Source organism: Paramormyrops kingsleyae, chromosome 22, assembly GCF_048594095.1.
Source record: "Paramormyrops kingsleyae isolate MSU_618 chromosome 22, PKINGS_0.4, whole genome shotgun sequence".
Classification (NCBI taxonomy): Eukaryota; Metazoa; Chordata; class Actinopteri; order Osteoglossiformes; family Mormyridae; genus Paramormyrops; species Paramormyrops kingsleyae.
Genome location: NC_132818.1, coordinates 5,503,021 through 5,529,101, shown reverse-complemented (window position 1 = coordinate 5,529,101; position 26,081 = coordinate 5,503,021). Strand labels below are relative to the sequence as shown.

The following is a 26,081-nucleotide window of genomic DNA, read 5'->3' as shown; positions in this document are numbered from 1 at the left end:
AGCTTCAGTATTCAACAAATGAAGCTCTTTGAATAACTTCAAATTTGAATAATTAGCAACTGTGGTAGAAAAATCAATGATAATGCAAATATAATTGTAATTTCAATCAGTAATTACCAAAGAAATTCACAATGACACTGTTGATTTAACTATAATGATTATAATGATTAATTGCTGCTTTGAAATAGTTATTATACTAAACATGTAAAGTAATAATGCAAGTTTGCTTAAGTAATGGGTTTTCACTTTAAAAGTAAGATGAAGAAAGTCACTGAACACAGCCTGTCGAGGTGGGGCTGGGAAACCATAAGAACAATCGGCTTCTAACAGGCTGACTTTACCTCGAACTGATAACAGCCCCAGTAAGCATAAGCAGCTGGTGTCCAAGGATACTCAGCCCCTCCTTAAGTGTCCGTAAACTGTTGCGTTTTTTTGTTATAAAAGAGGTATGCAGTTGTTCACAGATCACAAGACGCATGAAAGACTGCTGAGTGTCTGTTCCCCCAAAGCTTTGAAGTAATAAAGTGTCGTCAGACTCTTAAACAAATCGACTTCAGCAAAATTTCTACCACAGAACTTTGTCAATTTCAAAAATATAATTTGTTTTCTAATATTGACTACTACGGTACATATAAAGGTTTCAGTTTCAGTTTTTCGTTTTTTTTTTTAGGGGGTTTATTCTGGGTCTGGCTTTTACGTAATTCATACCAGCTGATCCATCCCAACACCAGGAACTTGTCATATCCCTGGACAAAAATTATGTTGTCAGGAAACCCGATTGCTGGCCATATATCAATGTCCATGGCCCCTGGTTCTTTGGTACAGTCCAACTGCTTTTCATTTAAGCAGATAATCAGTTGTTCATCTATTCCTTTGTTTATTTCCTTTCTAGAAATCTATGAGTTTCTCATGTCTGATGGCTGAATATGGGAGGATCCCATGATATATGGGACGCAACTGTAGGAGGGAGTTTGATATTGGTGGGGGTGGGGGTGGGGGGGCGACTCTAGGTGCTGCTTTCGTGCTGCATTGGGTGCAGCCGCTCCCTACGAGTTAATGAAGGCAGGCCGAACAATTTAAAAAAGGATGCCAGAAGAGAGGTGGGATGCTCTAGTTCTGCCAGAGTGTCTGTCTCTGGTGTTAGATGGGCTGCGGATGAAGATAGTTAGGGAAGGGGGGCTTAAATGCAGTAGGAAGAATAGAGAATAAGTCTTTAGGTTAGATTTGGCAGATCAGCTGGAGGTCCATAGAGCTGGGCCCCAGAGCAAGTTACTAGCTGATTGGCTGGGATGTATCTCTCCCTTCCCTGGAGGCTGCGGGGGGGCTGGGACAGTCTCTCTACCGGGCAGTAACTCTTAAACTGGACCTTTATGTGTGTGAGAGCGTGTTGATGAATTTTAGCTGGAGGTCATTGTGCTGAGAGTAGAGAGCGGGGTGAGAGAGAAATGGGGAAATGTTCCATATTGTGGGTGTGAATAGGTGGCTGCACCGAGATTATTGCTGTGATAAGCTTGCTGTGTTAAGCTTGCTGTGATAAGCTTGCCGTGTTACGCATGCTGTGTTTAGCTAGCTGTGTTTAGCTTGCCGTGTTATGCATGCTATGTTTAGCTTGCTGTGTTATGCAAGCTGTGTTTAGCTTGCCGTGTTATGCATGCTATGTTTAGCTTGCCGTGTTATGCAAGCTGTGTTTAGCTTGCCGTGTTATGCAAGCTGTGTTATGCATGCTGTGTTTAGCTTGCTGTGTTATGCAAGCTGTGTTTAGCTTGCCGTGTTATGCATGCTATGTTTAGCTTGCCGTGTTATGCAAGCTATGTTTAGCTTGCTGTGTTATGCAAGCTGTGTTATGCATGCTGTGTTTAGCTTGCTGTGTTATGCATGCTGTGTTTAGCTTGCTGTGTTATGCATGCTGTGTTTAGCTTGCTGTGTTATGCATGCTGTGTTTAGCTTGCCATGTTTGCCATTGATTTGGATGGAAGTGAAGGTGCTGTGTAGGGGTGTTGTAGTGAAATAACATTCCCTGTGTTACAGTGGAATAGCCCTCAGGGAAGTGCTGTAACCCTCAGTATTTAAGAAACTTTCTTCTATTCCGGTGTCTCCTCTAGCTGAACCTCCCCAGCAGTGTAGAAAGGCACTGGCAGCAATGCACAATGCAATTACAGCGTGTTGGGTTTGTGTAGCAAACTGATAACACTTGGTACAATACGTCAATTCACTAGTTCTCAAGAATGTGTGTGTGTGTGTGTGTGTCCATGCGTGTGTGCGACATGTGCGTGTGTGTGTGCATGTGTGTGTGTTTGCACGCATGTGTGTGTATGTGCATGTGTGTGTGCATGCATGTGTGTGTCCATGCGTGTGCATGCATGCATGTGTGTGTGTGCATGTGTGTGTGTGTGTTTTCTTCTCTTGTTCAAAGGATCCATCATAAGAATCATTGGTAGTCAATTTTCAAAAATTCAAAAATGACAAAACATGTATATTCTCATTCCCCCTCCCTTTAGATATCATTCAAAACTATTGTGCTTGAAACTACTGCTGCTAGTTCATAACAAAGTGCACACCACGTTAAGAATACCTAGTAATTAGTGGCAGTATCATAGCGAGCACACTGCCACCCTGTGGCACAGCTACGCAACTGCACATTCGATGGATGGTCGCTTGATTTGTTTCCCCAAGTTGCAGGATGACACGATATCGTGACGTTAATTAGTGCAGATCCAGAAGTTGTGTCACTGAAAGTAATACATTTGTCCACTTAATTTATCCAGTTTATGATAAGATGAAATTGGTGTGTGTTTCATGAAATTTACAATTGAACTATCAGTTATTTCAAGAATGTATTTATCCAAAGAATATTTATTTAAAAAAAAAAAACTTCAATGATTCATCCATCCATCTTGTCATCCAGTTTAGGGCAGGGCAGGGCAGCCCCCCCCTTATAACACAGGACGATCCCGTATTGGAACATGCTGCATCCTGTCTGCTGCAGGCCTAGTTTAGGGTCACAGTAAGCATAGCTGGGAAGTACAGGGCACAGAGAGGGGGCACACAAACACCACAGTCATCAGAACACAGAGAGGGGGCACACAAACACCACAGTCATCAGGGCACAGAGAGGGGGTGCACAAACACCACAGTCATCAGAACACAGAGAGGGGGCACACAAACACCACAGTCATCAGGGCACAGAGAGGGGGGAACACAAACACCACAGTCATCAGGACACAGAGAGGGGGCACACAAACACCACAGTCATCAGGGCACAGAGAGGGGGCACACAAACACCACAGTCATCAGGACACAGAGAGGGGGCACACAAACACCACAGTCATCAGGGCACAGAGAGGGGGGAACACAAACACCACAGTCATCAGGGCACAGAGAGGGGGCGCACAAACACCACAGTCATCAGGGCACAGAGAGGGGGCGCACAAACACCACAGTCATCAGGGCACAGAGAGGGGGCGCACAAACACCACAGTCATCAGGGCACAGAGAGGGGGCACACAAACACCACAGTCATCAGGACACAGAGAGGGGGTGCACAAACACCACAGTCATCAGGGCACAGAGAGGGGGTGCACAAACACCACAGTCATCAGGGCACAGAGAGGGGGCGCACAAACACCACAGTCATCAGGACACAGAGAGGGGGTGCACAAACACCACAGTCATCAGGGCACAGAGAGGGGGCACACAAACACCACAGTCATCAGGACACAGAGAGGGGGCACACAAACACCACAGTCATCAGGGCACAGAGAGGGGGCGCACAAACACCACAGTCATCAGGGCACAGAGAGGGGGTGCACAAACACCACAGTCATCAGGGCACAGAGAGGGGGTGCACAAACACCACAGTCATCACATCATTCTCTACACCATAGGCATTAAAAATGTTTTGAACTGTTTGTCGTTTTTATTGTGAGAACATGTTCTGTTATTTCGTTCATTTGAAAACACAACCTAGAAGACAGGGCAGGATTTGAGATTTTTAATGTCAAAAAATTAGTATAACAATTTGAACAATCAGAAATTAATGTTTTATATGAATTTTAAAATTGTTGGTGCAGGCAGAATGAAGTGATGGTCCAGCAGCGGCTCCAGAAGCGAAGGGCTCTGTCTTGGAAAAGATCTAACCGAACACACTGGGAAGAAATATTAAAGAAAAAGAAGAAACAAAGACCACGAGGGGTCAGAAATAAGGGAAAAACAGTGCAAACTGAACCATAAATAAACTTACACAGGGAAATGGGTCATACACAGACTGGAACTAAAGAGACAGGCAGCGTAACAGAACAAATCACAGTGACTGACTGGGGAAGCCGACAAAGGCAGGGACATAAATACACTGATACTGAGGACTAACAAAGGGCAGGTGTGAATAATACAGAACAACCAAACAAACAGCAAAGCAGGGCAACAGGAAACATGTGGAATGAACTACAATAAATGAGCACTGCAGAAGGGAACTTCAAACAGCAAGACTAGGAAAAGGACTAAACAGGTACAAGCAGAACATAATAAAGCAGAGCACAAGCACACTAACTCAAAACAGGGAAGCTTTGATAACTAATAACAAACACTAGGTGGAAAAAAAACAGAAAACAGAAGAGGTAATGCTGCCCTAGAACCTACAACCAGAGGATTCTTAGCCTCCACGCCACACACTCAACCCATTAAGTTACTCAGCAGTCCAGGGAAGAGGGGAAACACACTAGGGTTGAAAAGCAAAAGACAGAGAGCAGGGAAAAAGCAGAATGGCCAGGAGTGGCTGCTGGCCAAATAGGGAAAGGTCAGGGAAAGGTCAGAGGGCGGGGTCACGCAGGTACTGACCCTGACAGGAAGTATGAATAAAAGGAAAAACACTGCTAGCACACTAGCGCGACACTTTAAAACACTTAAAACTTTCTGTGTACATTTTTGGGCAAAATTGAGGAGCGAAACCTACTTCTCGCTAACATTTGGAAAGCAGGCCCACGCTTACAGTATTTGACACACTTTCTAAATACTGTAACATTACAGTTGGATCCACCATTTTTAAGGCTCTATGGAGATTATTAGTTCACCTTCCTCTATATGAAATTTTAAACTTAAAAATTCTGCACTCAGCTTTTGCATTGTGGCCAACTGCTCTTTTCACTCATTGAGAAGAGTCAGATCGAAGACCCAACTCGTATGGGAACTGTCAAGATTGTACTGGTTCATTGTTGTTACCCACAGCTGTCCCTTGATACTCAGTTTGGTTAATTGGCTTTGGCCCACACCTGTCCCTTGTCTAGCCTCATCTCATGTGTATTTAAGTTTCTTATTCCGGCAATTGTATGTGTTACTTTGCATGAGTTCCTGTGTGGTCTCTTGAATGTGTTTGGTGTTCATTTGTTTCCCTCGTGTTTAGCTTTGATTACGTCTCCGTTTGTCTGCCTGCCTGTGTTGACACCCCTTGTGGTCTCTTTTGTGTGTTGTCTTTATATATTCTGTTAACATGTGAGGCAACAACTGCTACCCACCAAGACACGTTGGCAAAACGTAAACCTCGTGCAAATATTGAATTGAATACCTCTGAGCGGCACCAATGGTGCACTGGAGACAGAGAGAACAATGGAAAGGAAGCAAAAATAGATGGGGTTAGCAGAGAAGCACAGACACAAACAAGGGAAGACTCAGCGTTAAATGGGGGGCTTACACGTCTTGGTTTTTTAATGAATTGTTTGCCCACTGGGGCCTTTCATTCAGGGAAATGAGGAATTATCTTACCTTCCCACTTCAAGTGTAGGACACATTTACACATCACTACAACAATAGTGACACATTACTCAGCCAAAATGTGTGAGGTGTGGGAGATCCAGGGTTCCGGTGATGCTGAAGTAAGTGAAATCTGATGAAATAGGAGGCTGGCTAATCAACCCGCCATGCTGCTATTTCACAGTTTGTTCATTACCAGCTGGGATATAAGAAAAGACAACACTCATATCACGTAAAATATCATTCTTATGCCAATGTATAATAGCCATAATTTCCGTGTGAAACCACAGAAGTGCAGCCGTTCAAAAAATATCTAACAAAGTGTAGTATTGTGCAAAACAGCACCACCTTCTGCCTGAGAAGAGGAACTTCAGTAAAGCAAATATTTTCTGCCTCACTAAGGTAACAGATTTAAATGTGTGTCTCATTGCCTTCTGTTTAGTAGGTCCTTGGATAGTTATGGATTATGATGCATTTTTAAACCCACCCAGGGAAGCAATTCCTCGCCTGGTCTTTCCAATTATCTGCACTCTTGTGCGTTCTCGACCCAAAGACGACTGACACGCGTTAACCATTCAGAATGTGACTCACGTGAGGCCTCCCCCAACTTAGCTCTCTGTAGGTGAGAGCGAGCTGGTCACAAAGGGCAGCCACCCACTGAAGCACCCAGGCAGCTGGGGGTTAGGGGCCTAGCTCAAGGAGCCGCAGCCGTGCCGAGGCTGGGCGTGAACCAGCGACCTTCCGATCACAGGCACAGGCTTAGCCCACTTATGCAACCGTGCCGTACTGAAAAATAAAATGCTCTGTCCCATTTTGTACCAATATGGGACACATTTTGTTCTGTATTTTCAGACCCTGCAACCACGCAGATTTTATTGTCGTGGACCCAGGGAGGTGGGGGAAGGTGATTGATGTGATTTAGTACTTGGGGTGACAGGACCTGGCATTTAGGGAAGACGGTGAGAGTGAAAACTCTAACAGCAAAGGAGAATATAGACGTGCTTTCCTGCTATGATGTTCTGGCTTTTTTTGGTAAAGCTGTGTAGCCTACTTATATTTTAATTAAGTCACTCCATTAATTTGACCTGTATTTCAGAAAAATGATGCACCTGTTGAAAACGGTTAAAAATGGTTTTTTTTGACAGCATCACTTTCTCATCTTTCAGCATCTGCTCCTCATTAATAGTCACACCTTTGAAGGCTCAGTATACAGGCTAAACAGGGTTACATTTCATTGAAATTAGCAAACATTTTGCATATTATTTATAGTAATGTCTAATATTAGAACAGGGGTGGGCTTTCCAGAAAGGTTCGCTAACTCGCTAACGCTAACTCTTGTCCTTAACTCTTTTTAGACAGCGTAATAATGCTGCTGATACAATAAAAGGTTAATATTGCAATATCAAACTATACTGTAATGTCGACTCCCATTACATTACATAATATAAAACACAGTGTAATGTTTTACATTCGCCATCCAGGAAGCCAAGTTGCTTTTGTGGGTGGCCACGAACCTCTTAGACCATCTCAGTAATGAACAATTCATAAAGAAATACAGTGAAATAATAAGCCTCCTTAGTCTGGTGCAGAATAAATTGAAAGGAGGAACAAGACAATTTTTCCCTCAGTGCAGCATGCAGCTCTCTGCTTCTACGCCCCCTGGTGGATTCCTGCAGACCTACAGATGCACATAGCCTCAGCAAGGCTGCTGTGTCCTGCATCTGTGCATGAATTGGTCACATTTCTGTTGCACTGTGTGCACAACTACATACAATGTGCAGCAGGAGGGGATGCCTTGCATGACACCACAATTGGTTTTCATGCCACTGTAGACATACCATGCATTGCAGGTGCAGTAGGTGGAACGTTCAACCCTGTTCATACACATGTATCCCACCTGCACCTGTCGATAAAGGTTTTCGGCTCTAGATCTAAATGTCCAGCTGATGTTCAACATTTTACAGATATTTTTTTTGTCGCCCAGTGGCCTGTGAGTACATATAATGCTTATATCTGGTCCAGTTCTTGAGTGAGTCAGATGACAAAGGATGGTGTGTTTGCTGGTGGCTGGTTACTGGACATCAGGTATCTTCTTAGCTGCTGATTCCAGTGGTGAATCCCCAAACGGTGACTCAGCAGAGGCGTAACACTGCACACCAAAGAAGACACACTGCTGTAGAAGGTGCTTTGTGCTTGTGGAAGGTGCGATTCTGGTGCCAACACAAGTCCTTGGGAGCTGTAAGATCTCCCCCTGAACGCTGCTGTTCTGCTCTTCTTATGGGTTCTATGTTGCACAACATTGTTGCAATTAGTTTATTAAAATATATTTTTGACCACCTCCTCAGTACGTTGTTTTAAGGCTTCTTTTGAGAAGCAGTTCTCCCTTTTCCTATTGATGCTCACCATTGCATTTTGTTTACAAGGAAGCAGAGTCACATTTTGAGCCTATTTTTATATTTTCAACAATTAGGTTGATTTATTTTGGTCTTAGTTTTGGTTGCTTTGGTGTGTTTCTGTTAATTTTTCTATTTAGTTTATTTATTGTTTTTTACATCTGCATATGTCTGGTGTGACAGTCACATCCTCCTGAGACCCAAGGAAAAAAGTGTCCTTCAATTTTAGGTTTTTTGTCTTTGAAGGAAATAAGACATCTTACAATTTAAATTTTTTCAAATTTATTTTTATTTCTAATTTCACGGCATGTCCTCTTTAGTGTACAACAGGAATAAATATGTTTCCTTACATCAGTGAAAATATAGATGCAAAAACAAAATGTCCACCACGATGGACATAAATGAATGGGTGGGGTCTCAGGAGGATGTAACGTATTTCACCCTTGACGTTCCTGTTATCAACAATCTGTGATTTTCTTACTCAGAGGCTGGGGAGGAGTCAAAAAAGTACTACTTAAAGTTTGTTCATTAATTCTGGAATAACGGAGGGTATCCTTCTTTACCTGCGTCATTCGTTATCTTGTTCGTCATTCGCTAAGATTGATCACTTTCTGGAAAGCCAGCCCAGGTCTGATATTGGGGGATCAATCTAGATTTTTCTTCACCAAATATTTGGCCAACAGTCACCTCTGTGAGAATTTGTGTCAAACAGGCACAAACACGCATCTGGGAACATGAGGATTCAATCTCAGAAACATACAGAGGAATGTAGACAAATTACATGGCATAAACACATGAATTTACACACCTGCAGGACCCATCACTGGTTGTGGTTCCCATGGAAACCCTGCAGTCACTGCACTGCACTGGTTCTGCCACCGTAACCTTCAGTGCCCTCCATTCACTGGCACATAGGGACCCAGCACTCTGAGTACGGCCTGCCTGCGTGCCCACTCCTCACCCCACCCTCTGAGTGCGGCCTGCCTGCGTGCCCACTCCTCACCCCACCCTCTGAGTGCGGCCTGCCTGCGTGCCCACTCCTCACCCCACCCTCTGAGTGCGGCCTGCCTGCGTGCCCACTCCTCACCCCACCCTCTGAGTGCGGCCTGCCTGCGTGCCCACTCCTCACCCCACCCTCTGAGTGCGGCCTGCCTGCGTGCCCACTCCTCACCCCACCCTCTGAGTGCGGCCTGCCTGCGTGCCCGCTCCTCACCCCACCCTCTGAGTATGGCCTGCCTGCGTGCCCATTCCTCACCCCACCCTCTGAGTGCGGCCTGCCTGCGTGCCCGCTCCTCACTCCAGCCTAAGTACCAAGGTGGTATTCATATACCTGGCACTGAGGGTGCATCATTGACTGGTTATGTGCCAAATGCTAAACGCATATCCCTAAACCCCTGGGCCAGATAATGAGGGCAGAGCCTGAGGGATCAACCTCCACTTCCAGTCAGAACATTGTCCAGAGCTGTTACAAGAACCATGTGGCAAGATCTCTGTGTAGGAGCATATCATTTTTCTGTTGTTCTTCATTAATAATAAACCAGTAACTGCAGTTGAATCTGTCTTTAAATATATTCTGAAATTGTTAGAAATATACTTGCAACGTTTTTTCTGAATCTTTGTTGGGGGTGTTGTGGGGAAAGCATGAGGCAAAATTAATGGGATTCAACAACAGCACAGAAAGGTGTCGGCCTGTATGACCTAAATAACTACAAAGATACATCTAGGAGTACAACAACAGGACAGAAAGGTGTTGACCTGTATGACCTAAATAACTACAAGGATACATCTAGGAGTACAGCAACAGCACAGAAAGATGTTGGTCTGTATGACCTAAATAACTACAAGGATACATATAGGAGTACAGCAACAGCACAGAAAGGTGTCGGTCTGTATGACCTAAATAACTACAAGGATACATCTAGGAGTAAAACAACAGCACAGAAAGGTGTCGGTCTGTATGACCTAAATAACTACAAGGATACATCTAGGAGTAAAACAACAGCACAGAAAGCTGTCGGCCTGTATGACCTAAATAACTACAAGGATACATCTAGGAGTACAACAACAGCGCAGAAAGGTGTTGGTCTGTATGACCTAAATAACTACAAGGATACATCTAGGAGTACAACAACAGGACAGAAAGGTGCCGGTCTGTATGACCTAAATAACTACAAGGATACATCTAGGAGTAAAACAACAGCACAGAAAGCTGTCGGCCTGTATGACCTAAATAACTACAAGGATACATATAGGAGTACAGCAACAGCACAGAAGGCTGTCAGCATGTATGCCCTAAATAACTACAAGGATACATCTAGGAGTACAGTAACAGCACAGAAAGGTGTCGGCCTGTATGACCTAAATAACTACAAGGATACATCTAGGAGTACAACAACAGCACAGAAAGGTGTCGGTCTGTAGACCCTAAATTACTACAAGGATACATCTAGGAGTACAGCAACAGCACAGAAAGGTGGTGGCCTGTATGACCTAAATAACTACAAGGATACATCTAGGAGTACAACAACAGCACAGAAAGGTGTCGGTCTGTAGACCCTAAATTACTACAAGGATACATCTAGGAGTACAGCAACAGCACAGAAAGGTGGTGGCCTGTATGACCTAAATAACTACAAGGATACATCTAGGAGTACAACAACAGGACAGAAAGGTGTCGGCCTGTATGACCTAAATAACTACAAAGATACATCTAGGAGTACAACAACAGGACAGAAAGGTGTTGACCTGTATGACCTAAATAACTACAAGGATACATCTAGGAGTACAGCAACAAGACAGAAAGGTGTCGGTCTGTATGACCTAAATAACTACAAGGATACATATAGGAGTACAACAACAGCACAGAAAAGTCTGGGCCTGAATGACCTAAATAACTACAAGGATACATCTAGGAGTACAGCAACAAGACAGAAAAGTGTCGACCTGTATGACCTCAATAACTACAAGGATACATCTAGGAGTACAGCAACAGGACAGAAAGGTGTCGGCCTATATGACCTAAATAACTACAAGGATACATATAGGAGTACAGCAACAGCACAGAAAGGTGTCGGCCTGTATGGCCTAAATAACTACAAGGATACATCTAGGAGTACAACAACAGCACAGATAGGTGTCGATCTGTAGACCCTAAATTACTACAAGGATACATCTAGGAGTACAGTAACAGCACAGAAAGGTGTCAGTCTGTATGACCTAAATAACTACAAGGATACATCTAGGAGTACAACAACAGCACAGAAAGGTGTCGGTCTGTAGACCCTAAATTACTACAAGGATACATCTAGGAGTACAGCAACAGCACAGAAAGGTGGTGGCCTGTATGACCTAAATAACTACAAGGATACATCTAGGAGTACAGTAACAGCACAGAAAGGTGGTGGCCTGTATGACCTGAATAACTACAAGGATACATCTAGGAGTACAACAACAACACAGAAAGGTGGTGGCCTGTATGACCTAAATAACTACAAGGATACATCTAGTAGTACAACAACAGGACAGAAAGGTGTCGGACTGTAGACCCTAAATTACTACAAGGATACATCTAGGAGTAGAACAACAGCACAGAAAGGTGTCGGTCTGTAGACCCTAAATTACTACAAGGATACATCTAGGAGTACAGCAACAGCACAGAAAGGTGGTGGCCTGTATGACCTAAATAACTACAAGGATACATCTAGGAGTACAGTAACAGCACAGAAAGGTGGTGGCCTGTATGACCTGAATAACTACAAGGATACATCTAGGAGTACAACAACAACACAGAAAGGTGGTGGCCTGTATGACCTAAATAACTACAAGGATACATCTAGTAGTACAACAACAGGACAGAAAGGTGTCGGACTGTAGACCCTAAATTACTACAAGGATACATCTAGGAGTAGAACAACAGCACAGAAAGGTGTCGGCCTGTAGACCCTAAATTACTTCAAGGATACATCTAGGAGTACAATTTGGTAGTTTATTATTTTTGGCTGAACCAAAAAGGATAAGTATTTTAAATAAGCCCTAGGTCGTCTTTAGTCTTAAACTGGCTGTTTGAACCGAAAATACTTGATATGAACAGCAGGGGGAGACACGGGACTGTCTTTGATGGTAGCACTGGGGAGCTGTCCGTTTCAGCACCGCAGAAGGACACAGCGCTCGCGGACTTGGCTGGCACCATTTCTGCGTGCTGTGCTGAGCTCAAAGGGCAGAAATAACGGCATATAAGCAATGCATAGAGATATGGCTCATTTATGTGCAATGTGAAAATAAGGCTAATGTGCATTCGTTTGTTATTCATCTTGCACCTCTTTGGGAATGCAAGATGTTTCTCAAGTATTTGACCGAAATATTTCATGAAGCATTCTGAGAGGCGACCATTAATATAAGGAGGGAATTTTACTACAGATATCACTAAAGTAAATGAACAATGCGGGATGGAAAAGTATTGAGAAATTTCAAGTAATTAGAGACTAATGGTTTCTGTAATGAAAATCAGCTTGTAAGAACTACACAGCAATTTGAAATTAGGAAAAAAATGTATAAAAAAGATATGCAAAACAGGGAATAGTCCATCACATTTGGAGCTTATTAAATTGATTTCAAATTCAGATGAGCATAGGTTATTCATGTTTTAGAACATACACAGCTTAGCACATTCACCTTGGTGTACAATATGTAGTTACAAATAAAATGAGCCTCTTCTTTTTCAGCTCGCGCACACTCACCCCAACCCCCTTCTGCTCGTACACACATGCACAGAACCAGCCCCCTACCTCACCCGCGCCCTCCTCCCCCTAGAAATGGCATTAAAATCTTTCATATCCTTCCAGCAACAAGCACGCTGTGGGGAGAAGCTCCACATCCGATGAGCGGCGATCAGTCCGTCTAATAAAATACAGTAAGACAGAAATGAGAATCCGTACGTGTCGATGAGCCTAAACGTGAGGCGCAGCGCTGACTTGCCGCCTATCTGTCTTCCCCTCTCGCGCTCCTGGGCTGCTTTATAGGTTCGGCGTGGCGTGGATCCTTTATTCTGGTTGTATAATTTTTTTCTACATCAACCTCCCACTATCTATCGCCCTCCAAATCTCTGCACTTATATCTCAGCGCGCATGGAGAGAAAGGGGGATTTCAAAGAAGGATTATGGCATTTTGACTTTTTAAATTTTCAGTTCCATTTATTATAATCTTTATTTTACATGGCGAAAGGGCTATGCAAACGGGTCGCTGCTGGGTGTGATACAATCGCCGCGGATTTGGATACTCAAGCAACAGCAACGGCGGTCCTACAGGCAGGGAGCGTTTCCGACGGCGCCCCCGTCTCTTCCTCGTCCTTCCCCCGGCTCTATGTCGAGTAATGGTCGGCTTGCTTCACTGGATGCACCGCGTATTTCCCGGATCATCGAGGGCTGCTCATCCGATACCAGCTTCCCATTTTCGGCGGAAATTTTTCAAAAGCTAGGGGCTACATATGGAAACTGGAGATCAAAATTTTAGAAAAAAGGAAATATAGAGGTTGTTTCTTTCTTTCTTTCTTTCTGTCTTTTGAAATCGACTTAATTTATCCCTTTTTCTTTTATTTATGTGCGTTGATTTCTTCATCCGTCGTTGGTTTAATTTGATAAATCAGTGTGTCTCATCATACTTAATTAACTAGAGCGGTATTAATCCCGAAGATGACTTTCGATTTGTTTTTACCTAATCCATTTCGATAACTGTACATTTGTCTTTTTCAATAAGGTTATCACTATCCTAGATTTTCTCGTCCTTGTTTATCTAACTGCTTTTTCCTTTGACATGAAATATAGGCAGACACAAATAAATACAGACCAAATCACTAGATGATCAGTCAGGTTGAAATATCAGTGCATTTAACAGCATAGTCGTGCAAAGGAGTAATATAATTAATTCTTTGAAAATATTGACGTGTTGGATGAATTGTAGCCTATGCGACCCTGTCATTAGTCTAACGCGACCGCCGCCCCCTCTAAGTCGGCTATTGAATCGCAATTCAGCGATTCACGTATGTGATGCACGTATGTTACACTGTTCAGTTTTAGAACAACATAGACGATGTTTTATTCCAGACCTCGTTAATCAACCGATAAGTGCATTCTGCTCGACCTGTAGGGCATCAGCCTTTGCTGAAACTTCTGCATAATCTCACGCTAAATACACATGAGGTGGGCTTCATATTGTTTCTCCGAATTTTAGTTGCTCCTTCAGTTGTACACACAGCATCAACAGGGAGCGTCTAGCTTCTTCTGAAGTGGCGGAAACTCATATATTTTGAAAGCAGCCGCCCATCTCATCATCCCTGTTCTAGGACTCCCTATTCCCCAGCTATTTCCTTGGCATTTCCGCACAGAAGCGACCATAAGGTGGATCGCAGAGCGGACCGCTTCCCCTTTCATCAAATCAAAATGATCCCGTTTTTTTAGTGCAGTTTGGCCCCGTCAATTTTCAAATATTTATTTCCTGTACATCAAGAGGAAAGGGGCGCCCCCTTTCATGGAATGCAGAAACATGGTCCTGTTTGACCGCGGAGTGCAGATGTTACTGACGACGGTCGGTGCCTTTGCAGCCTTCAGCCTAATGACTATAGCAGTGGGCACCGACTACTGGTTGTACTCACGGGGCGTGTGCAAGACCAAATCGGTCAGCGAGAACGAGACCAGCAAGAAGAACGAGGAGGTGATGACCCACTCGGGACTGTGGAGGACGTGTTGCTTAGAAGGTAAGTGGAGAACATCTCCGCCGTGCCGTGGCTGCTTTACATCATCAGCTCTGATGCTTTAACGGCTTTGGGGTCGATTCCTGACGGGCCTGTTTGTCTTAAAGTGGAGAGCTGACCTTTCTGAGCTTTCTGTCGAGCTTCTCTCCCTTCCACTACTTAAGGTTGTCATATTACTCTGCGGTTTTATTTCACATAGCCAGTCTTCTACAAACAGCTCACAGACGGCATAAGCAGTATGAGTTACGCTTTTCCATCGGACACGATCACAATGACGGGCGACATGGTGGTGCAGTGGTTAGCACTGTTGCCTCACACCTCTGGGACCTGGGTTCAAGTCCCCGCCTGGGTTACATGTGTGTGGAGTTTGCATGTTCTCCCCGTGTCATCGTGGGGTTCACTCCGGGTACTCCGGTTTCCCCCCACAGTCCAAAGACATGCTGAGACTGATTGGAGTTACTAAATTGCCTGTAGGTGTGAGTGGCTGGTGTGTGAGTGTGCCCTGCGATGGGCAGGCCCCCCATCCAGGGTTGTTCCCTGCCTCGTACCCATTGCTCCTGGGATAGGCTCTGGACCCCCCACGACCCAGTAGGATAAGTGGGTTGGACGATGGACAATCACAATGAGTAAATATGGCAGCAATGCTCATTTAGTGACTAATTTACAATGTTCTGATACCTTTCACGTGGGACATATTCTGCTAATATGTTTGAGGAGCCCATCTCCGTATAGTCACAAGAACAATGAAGTCATTTCCATCTGGTATAAGTGTCTGACACAGTCAAGTAGGAAGCTTCCTCTGAAGCCGTCTTTCAGATGCTCTTTAGGACACGTGGGAAATGAGAAGCCTACTGAGCTCAGCTTCGCTGAAATTAAACGCGGACGTGCAAAAAGTCGAGGCTCATGGATTCCTGCAGATCGCTTTGAGAGGAGGACAAGGTGGACAGGACTAAGCGGCCCAGGAATCGCGTTTGTCTGCTGAGCCTGCAGTGTGCTGACGATTTTAGAGTGATCTCTATCAGGAAGGATACTCAAACAGCTCATTACAGGCTTGCTTGAGATCAGACATCAGAGTCTAATTAAAGCAAACATTTAGTCTTATTAAGGCCTTATGTCACTGGGTAAAAATATAGAAAATAACCTTGTTTCCAGTCTGTAATTCTACATGCCTTTGCAGATGATTTCAGATGTGGGTGAGGTTAGACAGACCATCTGAGAGAACCACACTGACTCAGGTTGGTCTAGACCAGACCGGGTGTCTGTCTCCACAAAAGGCCAAAGCTGCTCAATCTTTAAGCCTCTCAGCTTTGGCCGCTTGCAGTCGCCCGGCCGTCCGCTGTCGATAGCCACCTGCCCAGCTAGGCCGAGAGGAAAGTTACAAAGAGAGGGAGGAGGTTTGAAAGAACATGAGTATGCTGCATGTACGGGGAGCTGGGCCCAGGTTCGAGCTGCGTTTTCACCATCCAAGCCACCATAGGTGTTTTACAAAAATAATATCTTTTGGACATCCCTGTGCCAATTGCTGATGATATCACTGATTTTATGGGTTTAAAAGCTGGTTTTTGTTCTTTGCCTCTAAAGATATGGTGTTACCAACTCTCTGGATACAAGCTGTACTCCTCAGCCAGTGGTCTCCTCCTCCAGTGGTTTATGGGGCAGCAGACCCAGAGGAAACCAGTTCTGTAAGACACACTTTGCCTGTTCAGATCCCGGGAGAGACCCTACTGCTGTACCTTTAAGGGAGATATTTAACCTGAATCGCTCCAGTAAAACATCTAGCTGTAACAAATGGGTGACATTCTAAGCTTATGTGAATTTGGATGAAAGCTTCTCCTAAGCGGCCAAGTGATGCAATGAAATGAAGGTGTTTCAGGTTTCACACACCAGGAGGGACCCTCGCATTGTCCCCTCGAAGGAGATACCCAACTCAAATTGCTCCAGTACAACTATCTATTTTCGGGATCCAGTGAGAGACGAATGCTACCAGTTTCGTGACAATTCAGCACTGACAGTGGTGACAGTTTCAGGTTCTGTTACTTCTTCTTCCTTTTGGAGCATCGGGGGTAAAATTCCATTAAGCAATCAGGAATGTCATTATGTCTTAATTAAGCTCTCACACTACCTACAACAGTTCAGAAGGTTCTCGGTTTACATGAGTGTTGCATTCAGCAAATATGTCAAATTTGATGTACATTAGATTTTATTCTTCCTTTAAGTAAAATAAATAAAAATGGCATAAATATTCTTACAAGCTGCAGTGTTACACTTTTGTTCTCGGTTAGGTAAGTTAGTAGCTAAGTTAGTTATGTAAGTTAGGCAGGGACCGGTTACGGTCAGTCTGGGTGTTCTTTGTTATTTTGCCCTGGGTCACTTTGAAAGTGGTCAGTCTGCTATTTGTCCATTTGTTGTTGTCTGTTCATCACATCACGCCAAAAAACCTCATTTCCTTGTCTTTGTCTCTGTGTCTCTTTGTCTGTGTCTCTGTCTGTGTCTCTGTGTCTCTTTGTCTCTTTGTCTGTGTCTCTGTCTGTGTCTCTATGTCTGTGTCTCTTTGTCTGTGTCTCTATGTCTGTGTCTCTTTGTCTGTGTCTCTGTCTGTGTCTCTATGTCTGTGTCTCTTTCTCTGTGTCTCTGTGCTAACCCCTCCAACCATTCTGCCCAGCCCAGCCCACCGGGTCGTAACACTATGCAGTTGGTCTCATTTTAATGCATGCCACATAGCTTTGAGAAAAATTCATTTGAGGATATGTGGAGATATTTTAAAATCATGCATTTTAAATCCACGTGAATTGCAAAGTGTTTTTGGCGAAGTACTGAGAGTTGAATGTGTAACATGCAGAATGTTTTAACGGGACGGACGTCTCGTCACATCTGCAGCATGTAAATCTCAGAGAGACACGGCTGGTGGTTTATAGCACCGTAACTGGCAGGGTCACATCACACAGTCTCTGTCCCCGTGTTGTATGCCTGCCCTGCCATGGATGGTGGTGTATTGATTGCTAGATACGTTGTGTGTGTGTGTGTGTGTGTGTGTGTGTGTGAACAGCAGTGTGTAGGCTGGCACTAGATTCCCAGCCCCCCAACAATCACACACTGATGGCAATGATACTGAGTTCACTATTGGCTAGCTATTCCCCCTTTCAGCTATTCCCCTCTCCAGCGCCGGACCGCTTTCCCAGGCTGCGGGGTAGGACTCGCTATTCTTTCTGGATTCCCAGTCCCCAGCTTACTTCCCAGTGAAACATCGCTGTTGTACTCCAGGAATTGATCCGGTGTAATGCAATTAGTCCGCATTCCTGGGCTGTGTTCCTGTCGGGGGAAGCGAGACACAGACCGTACACCTCGCAACCTCCGCCCTTCCCTGTCATGTATGGATGGCCTCCTGACTGGTTACTGGTTTATTATACTGAGTAATAATAATAATATTCACCCAGAGTAATAAAGCTCAGCCACCCAGCTGCTTCATCGGCTTGACAACGTGAAAACGACAATATGGCTGCAGGAACAGACATGCCCCCCCCAAAGCCAACACCCCCCCCCCCCTCCACCGCCAGGCCAGTCTGCCTGAGCTTCTCCCAACCTCTCCCTCCTCCCAGCCCCCTCCTACAGGTGATGGTCTAGCTCGATTTTACACATCCAGCAGGTGATTTTCTGTATCATTTTAAATGGAGGGGCATTCTGTGAGGACGCAATGTGTTTTACCACGTGACATAAAGAGTGTGAAGAGTGTAAAGGTCAGCAGTAAGCATGCATGTTTCTGGTGAAAGCTTGTGCGAAAGGGCATGCTGGGACAGCACTCTGAAAGCACGCGGTCCTGCTTGCTCTAATCATGGGTGTGAGTGCGAGCGACTTCCTGGTCTACGTGAGGTATCGCTTTCCCCGAAAAAGAACCAACACTTTGGAAGTTGGGAGCTTGCTGCTTCTGAGCCAGCCTCGGACCTCGGGCCTCGGGCCTCGTGCCTTGCATGAGGTCCGCCAGCACAGCACGGTGACACCCAGGTGCTGCCGCCTCGGCCTCCTAAGGCGGCTTTAGCAATACATCCAGCACATCTCCTGCAGTCTGCTGACCTGTGGCCTATTCCTCAGAGTCCTTTAACTGTCCTCAGGACCCCCTCCTCCTTTCAGGGGATATTACTGTCAGGCCATTCGCGCATTTTATCATAAGGTAAACGAAGGCGACGGCTCCGATCAAAGAAGTAGCATATTATCGGCAATGTGCGGCGATTTGGGGAGGTTTTAAGCTGGGTAAAGCTATCGTGACCACTGCGCCGCAAGCATTCCAGAAGATCCAGAATAGCAATTTCATCTACCCACCGATACGCTCATTTGTTACGGTTAAGCTTTATAGGGGATGAAAATCGGCCATCCTTAGACATTCCCCAGCTAGCAGGAATGCTGCACAGAGAATACTGTATGTATGGTTGTATAAGTATAAGTCCTTTGGTCTCTGCTGCTCTATCTACAGGGATAAGATGACCATCAGCACTGGGCAGACTTCAGTTTCACACCAATGGGGTGAAGCACAGAGGCATTCTGTTGCAGTTTTTAATGCGCAAGACCCACCAGTCGGACAATGATCCTGCCATATCTTTGTACCCCAATGAGCACTTTCCTTTTTTCCCTTTTTCAAGATCGGGTTTCTGAGTCCTGAGATAGGAAGGTCACTCCAACCTCTAAAGAACATTTGTGCCCCATTATGGAAATCGAAGGCACTACTGGCGCCATGCTTGAGCCCGCCCACAAAAGCCACAGGTCAAATGCTATTGGGCGGCACATTCCCCACACCCATCTTCACACTGCGTAGCGATCAGCAGTGTCATTATGACACCCCTGTGCTTGTTGTCAGGCCTTCAGCTTATACACACTGTACATATAACCTTATTGCTCCTTGTAGTTACACATTGACTCGCAGGAACAACCAGTAATTTATTACTGTAGGTCAGTTACACAAATGTCCTCTTAGTAATTATCTGATTGTTTTGGGAAAAACAAGACAACGGAGAGCTTTTCGCATGTACACAACTAATATAAGAACCTAAACAAATTTCTGTTATCCCTAATCAGCTGTTTTTCTAGCATAGGATTAGGTTACAGACAGAGACACGAACACATGCAGCATATTGCGATAAGGATTATCAAACTGCCGTTTGCTGCTCTAGTTAATAACCCCGTCTTAAGATGGAATTACGCAGCGTTAGCATACAGCTGTGAACAGCGTGGAGCAGGTGAGATTACACTGGAGCCAAATCCTCAGGACATGAAATGGCAAAAGGACCACAGATCACGGAGAAATTAGTGCTCAGAGATTTTTGGAGTTTTGAATTGAAGTATGCTGACGTTCACCAGGGATTCTCAGAGATTCTGATCCTCCATAATATAACCACATACTGCAACCGTTGGTCTCATTACACATCATTGTATCCCAGTTACTGTATCACAATCCTTTTATATTACTGTGAAATTACATTTTATTATTCATGAAAGGCCCACCCCTTTAATCAATCCTGGTGCTACAGAAAGGTAACAATGCATTAGCATTCTCCTACGGGGGTGTTCTCTCACTCCTGAACATCATTAGCATTCTCTTCAATCTCTGGGGTATTCTCTATCTGACTCCAGAACACCATTAGGATTCTCCTCAATCGCTGCGGTATTCTGTATCTGACTCCTGAACTAAATTAGCATTCTCTACTCTTTTGAGGCACTCTGACTCTGAACTCCATTAGCATTCTCTACTCTTGTAAGGCACTCTGACTCTGATTCTGAACTCCATTAGCATTCCCTCCTCTTGCGAGGCACTCTGACTCTCATTCTGAACTCTATTAGCATTCTCCTCTCTAGCCAGGGTATTCTGACTGACTTTGAACTCCATTAGCATTCCCTTCTCTTGTGAGGCACTCTGACTCTCATACTGAACTTCATTGGCATTCTCTGCTCTTCTGAGGCACTCTGACTCTCATTCTGAAGTCGATTAGCATTCTCCTCTCTTGCGAGGAACTCTGACTCTGATTCTGAACTCCATTAGCATTCCCTTCTCTTGCAAGGCACTCTGACTCTTATACTGAACTTCATTAGCATTCTCTGCTCTTGTGAGGCATTCTGACTGATTCTGAAATCCATTAGCATTCCCTCCTCTTGTGAGGCATTCTGACTCTGATTCTGAAATCCATTAGCATTCCCTTCTCTTGTGAGGCACTCTGACTCTCATTCTGAACTCCATTAGCATTCCCTCCTCTTGTGAGGCACTCTGACTCTCATTCTGAACTTCATTAGCATTCTCTGCTCTTCTGAAGCACTCTGACTCTCATTCTGAAGTAGATTAGCATTCTCCTCTCTTGTGAGGCATTCTGACTCTGATTCTGAACTCCATTAGAATTCCCTTCTCTTGTGAGGCACTCTGACTCTCATACTGAACTTCATTAGCATTCTCTGCTCTTCTGAGGCACTCTGACTCTCATTCTGAAGTAGATTAGCATTCTCCTCTCTTGTGAGGCATTCTGACTCTGATTCTGAACTCCATTAGCATTACCTTCTCTTGTGAGGCACTCTGACTCTCATACTGAACTTCATTAGCATTCTCTGCTCTTGTGAGGCACTCTGACTCTCATTCTGAATTCTATTAGCATTCTCCTCTCTTGTGAGGCACTCTGACTCTGATTCTGAACTCCATTAGCATTCCCCTCTCTTGTGAGGCACTCTGACTCTGAAACCATTAGCATTCCCTTCCCTTGTGAGGCACTCTGACTCTGAAACCATTAGCATTCTCCTCTCTTGCGAGGCACTCTGACTCTCATTCTGATCTCTATTAGCATTCTCCTCTCTCGCCAGGGTATTCTGACTCTGACTCTGAACTCCATTAGCATTCCCTTCTATTGTGAGGCACTCTGACTCTCATTCTGAACTCTAATAGCATTCTCCTCTCTCACCAGGGTATTCTGAATCTGACTCTGGACGCCATTAGCATTTCCCATTAGCTTTCCCCATTAGCATTCTCCACGCTTGCCGGGCACTCTGACAGGAAAGGGCAAACGCCTGCTTTACTGCTTCATTGCATGATTAATATGGCTGATGCCTTTGATCGGCATGCAGTTTCCTTTAATCTTTGATTGCACGTCCTAATATTTTATTTATTACAAGAATTACATTGCCTGATGGGTAGCAATGATGTTAAATTAAAAAAAAATCAAGCATAGCGACATCAGAGCGACAGTAATATGATATGGGCTGTGTCCCAGACCAAGTTGCACCATTAGCATTACTGTATCTTACACCTCTCACCTGCACTCTTTAGCTTAAACTCAGACGAGAGCATAATCTTGACAGTAATGTCACATGAGGACTGCCTCTCGGTATCACAAGACAGGAATCAGGAAGTAAGTCAACTCTGAGCAGTGTCAGCATGGGTCAAAGGTCATCCTTTTATTCAGAGGCATTTGAATATTGCTTCCTGGGATGAAAATAACATGTGCAGTTGGGTCAAATGTTGTGGCTAGTATGTGCTTCCTTGTCTGACCAAGAGACTTTAGTCCTTTTGTTTAGAGTCTTCCCCTCTACATGCTATTATTGTAGTGAGGCTAAACAAAGAGGAAGAGATATGGAGGTGACTTTAGTTGAAGTTGTTTGTGCATATTCAATGGCTACAGATCCCATGACTCAGTGTGACGCCATGACAGATTTATGCAGTTTTTCACTTAAAGGACCACAGTAACCTGTAATGAGCGACTCCTTTCATGGCTGTAATAAACGGAGCAGCGGTGGGTTTCCATGCACTTAAGTTACCCTTTAACAGGCTCTGATTGGTTTATGACAGTGCATCTTCCGCCGGGGTAGAGTTCACTTTACCGCTCCCACGTGCGGCCTCTGTCTGGCCCGGCGAGGGCAGGTCCAGGCCGGGGGGAGAGAAGACTGAGATGTTGCCACCTCTGCAGAGCCTATTTAACACTCAGCAGGGAGAGCGCTGGCAGGTGTGCCTGCTAATCCAGGAGGCAGTCGGAGCCATGGGGCTCAGGCCCAGACCTGTGAGACATGGGGAGCACGCACCAAGAGCCCTGCGGAGCACGCACCAAAAGCCCTGGGGAATGCACACCAAGAGCCCTGGGGAATGCACACCAAGAGCCCTGCGGAGCACGCACCAAAAGCCCTGGGGAATGCACACCAAGAGCCCTGGGGAATGCACACCAAGAGCCCTGCGGAGCACGCACCAAAAGCCCTGGGGAATGCACACCAAGAGCCCTGGGGAATGCACACCAAGAGCCCTGGGGAATGCACACCAAGAGCCCTGGGGAATGCACACCAAGAGCCCTGGGGAATGCACACCAAGAGCCCTGCAGAGCACGCACCAAGAGCCCTGCAGAGCACGCACCAAAAGTCCTGGGGAATGCACACCAAGAGCCCTGCAGAGCACGCACCAAGAGCCCTGCAGAGCACGCACCAAAAGTCCTGGGGAATGCACACCAAGAGCCCTGGGGAATGCACACCAAGAGCCCTGGGGAATGCACACCAAGAGCCCTGCGGAGCATGCACCAAAAGCCCTGGGGAATGCACACCAAGAGCCCTGGGGAATGCGCACCAAGAGCCCTGTGGAGCATGCACCAAAAGCCCTGGGGAATGCGCACCAAGAGCCCTGGGGAGCAGTTTGCCCCCGAGTCCTCCTGACCTACACCCTCTTAATACATGAACAATGTGCCACCTTCACTTTCCTTAGCTATGGATGTACCCCTGAGGGCAGGTGTGGTTACTGACTAAAAATAAAACAAACAGTTATATAATCTTACTGTTAGTGTTTAACATACACACAGTTTGTGGTCCAGAGTGAGTGATATTACTCTCAGCTGCTGTACCACAACAAAAGAACAAAGTGGATTAGTGGTTCTTCTGGCTGAGTGAAGAAGACTGACTGCTCTTCCAAATGATTAAAAACAGATCGGCAGTATATCATTACAATGAACTGGCATCCTGTTCAGGGTGTACCCCGGCCTTGTGCTCTGCGCTGTCTGAGACAGATTCCACCCCCCCCCCCCCACCCCACCCCACCCCACCCCAGGACCCTGACCAGGATAAGTGGTCAGAATATGGATGGATTGGCCCTGTTTCACACCCTCACCTCTCAATGTCAAAGGTCAATGAGTTGACTTTCTTAAAACTTGAGTACATCTTACATAAGGGAACCGTGATGAGATATGCATCAACGAGCCCATCTATTCATCAGCTTCCTAATTAAATTTCTATTTTCTATAATTAAAAATAGAAAATTAGGCTTCTGATTCATGGCAGTAACGCTTAACACACGGTGACCTTGGTCTTGACCATACACCGTAAGTTATCAGTCTGAGGTGACTGTTAAATGTATTTACAAATAATCATTTGGCTGCTCCTTCGGTAAGCTGCCGATGACATCCACTGTCTTATTACTGGCGATTCATCATGATGTTTAAGCGGCTGTTCAGCACCTCGCCCCGAGGACCCAAGCATTACAGCAGGAACCCCCCCCCCCGGTAGGACTTCCGTCGCAAAAGTAAATCGCAACAATAAAATTGAAAAAACACCCTAGTTTACAACTCCCTGCATTCAAAGTAGCTCTGCTCCACCATTAAGAGTTGTCCTGGTTTGTTGTATGACCTCATTTTGGTTTATTTCATTAAAAAACAAAAGTGATTTGACGGAGACTGAAAAACCCACTCAGCAGTTGTCGAGAAAAGGAAGTGGTGCTGTCACATGGTCTGTCGTCTCCATGGCAACTTAAATAGGAAGTAAACAGATAAAAACCATTCTCTTGAACCTATAACCTAACCCAAAGTCCTGGAAAACACACACACTGGTGGTGTTTTCTCCTTCAGGTGAGGTTAGAAAGTGTTTTGTTAGTTATGGCTTTAAATGGGCAGCGTGACTCAGAGTCAGCTGTGACTCTGTATGTCCCTAGAGTCACAGCGTGCTTCAGGAGGTGCGGTAGGGGGTTTGAATCTTGCCTTTGCTCAGTCTGCGTGCAGTTTGCATTCTGTCCCTGATGAGTTTCCCCTGTAGCTTAAAGATGCATTGTTCTGCTGAAACTGTTTCTTTAAATTGCCCACGCGCTGTGATCGTGAGTTGCCCTCTGCTTCCTGGATATAGGCCCCAAGCTCATGGTGATCCAGCCCTGGATATGTGGCTTCGGAAGATGGACGGATTTAAGGGACTTTTATTTAAAGCAGGCCTGTGCTCTGATAGGACACAAGGGTCCGGCGAGCTGCCACCGGCAGCCTTTTCCCGCTCCCTCGTTTGTCTGAGATTTGTTGGCCAGACGGCGATGTTTACGCCTCTCCCTGGCTGAGTCGGCAGCCCCCCCATCACAGCAAATGGCACTGTTGATAAAACAAGCCGTCGCGACGAGACGGCCCCGTCAGATGATCCCGCTGAAGCCTTTCCGCCGGACTGGCTTTCGCCCGACAGCTGCTCCCCGCCGGCCCAGAAGCCTGGTGCCAGAGTTACTCCGCCATCCTGGATCACGGCGGAGGCCCTCAGGGACGCACTGCGTTTGGCCCACATTCTGGATATTTTAAACATGCTACTTAATCCCGGGCAGAAGCGAACGAAGCGGAGAGGAAACCCAGTACAATGACTCCTGAAACATTAAGGCACTAAGCGTGTATAGCGATGGAGTCCAAATCGTTCCTGCTTCAGGAAATGGCATGTGGGGGCATGCAGTCTTTTAGCTGAAAGATGTGTGTGGGAACCAGCTGCAGGAGCGGGCGATAGGTCACAGGCCGAACTCCACTAGGGTCGTCTCCTTGTCGTGGCATAGTTGTCTGACTGGCACTTCAGGGAGAACTGCGGGACAGCATCCAATAAAATGTGAGGGATATAAAATTGCTGTAATTTATGCAATAAAAGATGTTTTCACTGACATTTGAGCGGATGCAGTCTGTGTTTTCCATGAGGTGGACGCCGTGACGGGTTTGTCCTCTACTCCAAGTGATGCATTTCATCTCTCCGGAGAAGGAGAGCACGGACGAATATCCCAGATTGTAAACTGCGCTGCTACTGCTGCCAGATGCCGTCGGCCTGATTGATGAGACAGTGATGTTCTTTCCGGCCGTGATGATTAAGACAGCTGGCACGGGGGGGGGGATGATGTCACTGATGAGGTCTGGATACGGCCCGCAGGCGTGCTTTTGGCGGGCTTGAGTCGGCTAGAACGGGCAGAGCCCTGCTTCCCGGACTGCACG

At 45.5% G+C, this 26,081-nt stretch overlaps 1 protein-coding gene across 3 annotated transcripts in view; it reads left to right on the top strand.

Moving 5' to 3' along the window:
• Positions 1-12,969: 12,969 nt before the first annotated feature.
• Positions 12,970-26,081, top strand: part of LOC111835972 (voltage-dependent calcium channel gamma-2 subunit) — a 45,790-nt gene continuing 32,678 nt past the window's right edge. For all 3 annotated transcript variants that reach the window (XM_023796821.2, XM_023796819.2, XM_023796820.2), the window contains exon 1: positions 12,970-14,883. In XM_023796821.2, the coding sequence (XP_023652589.1) occupies positions 14,658-14,883 (226 nt within the window). In that variant the 5' untranslated portion in view covers positions 12,970-14,657. The remainder of the gene's footprint in view (positions 14,884-26,081) is intronic.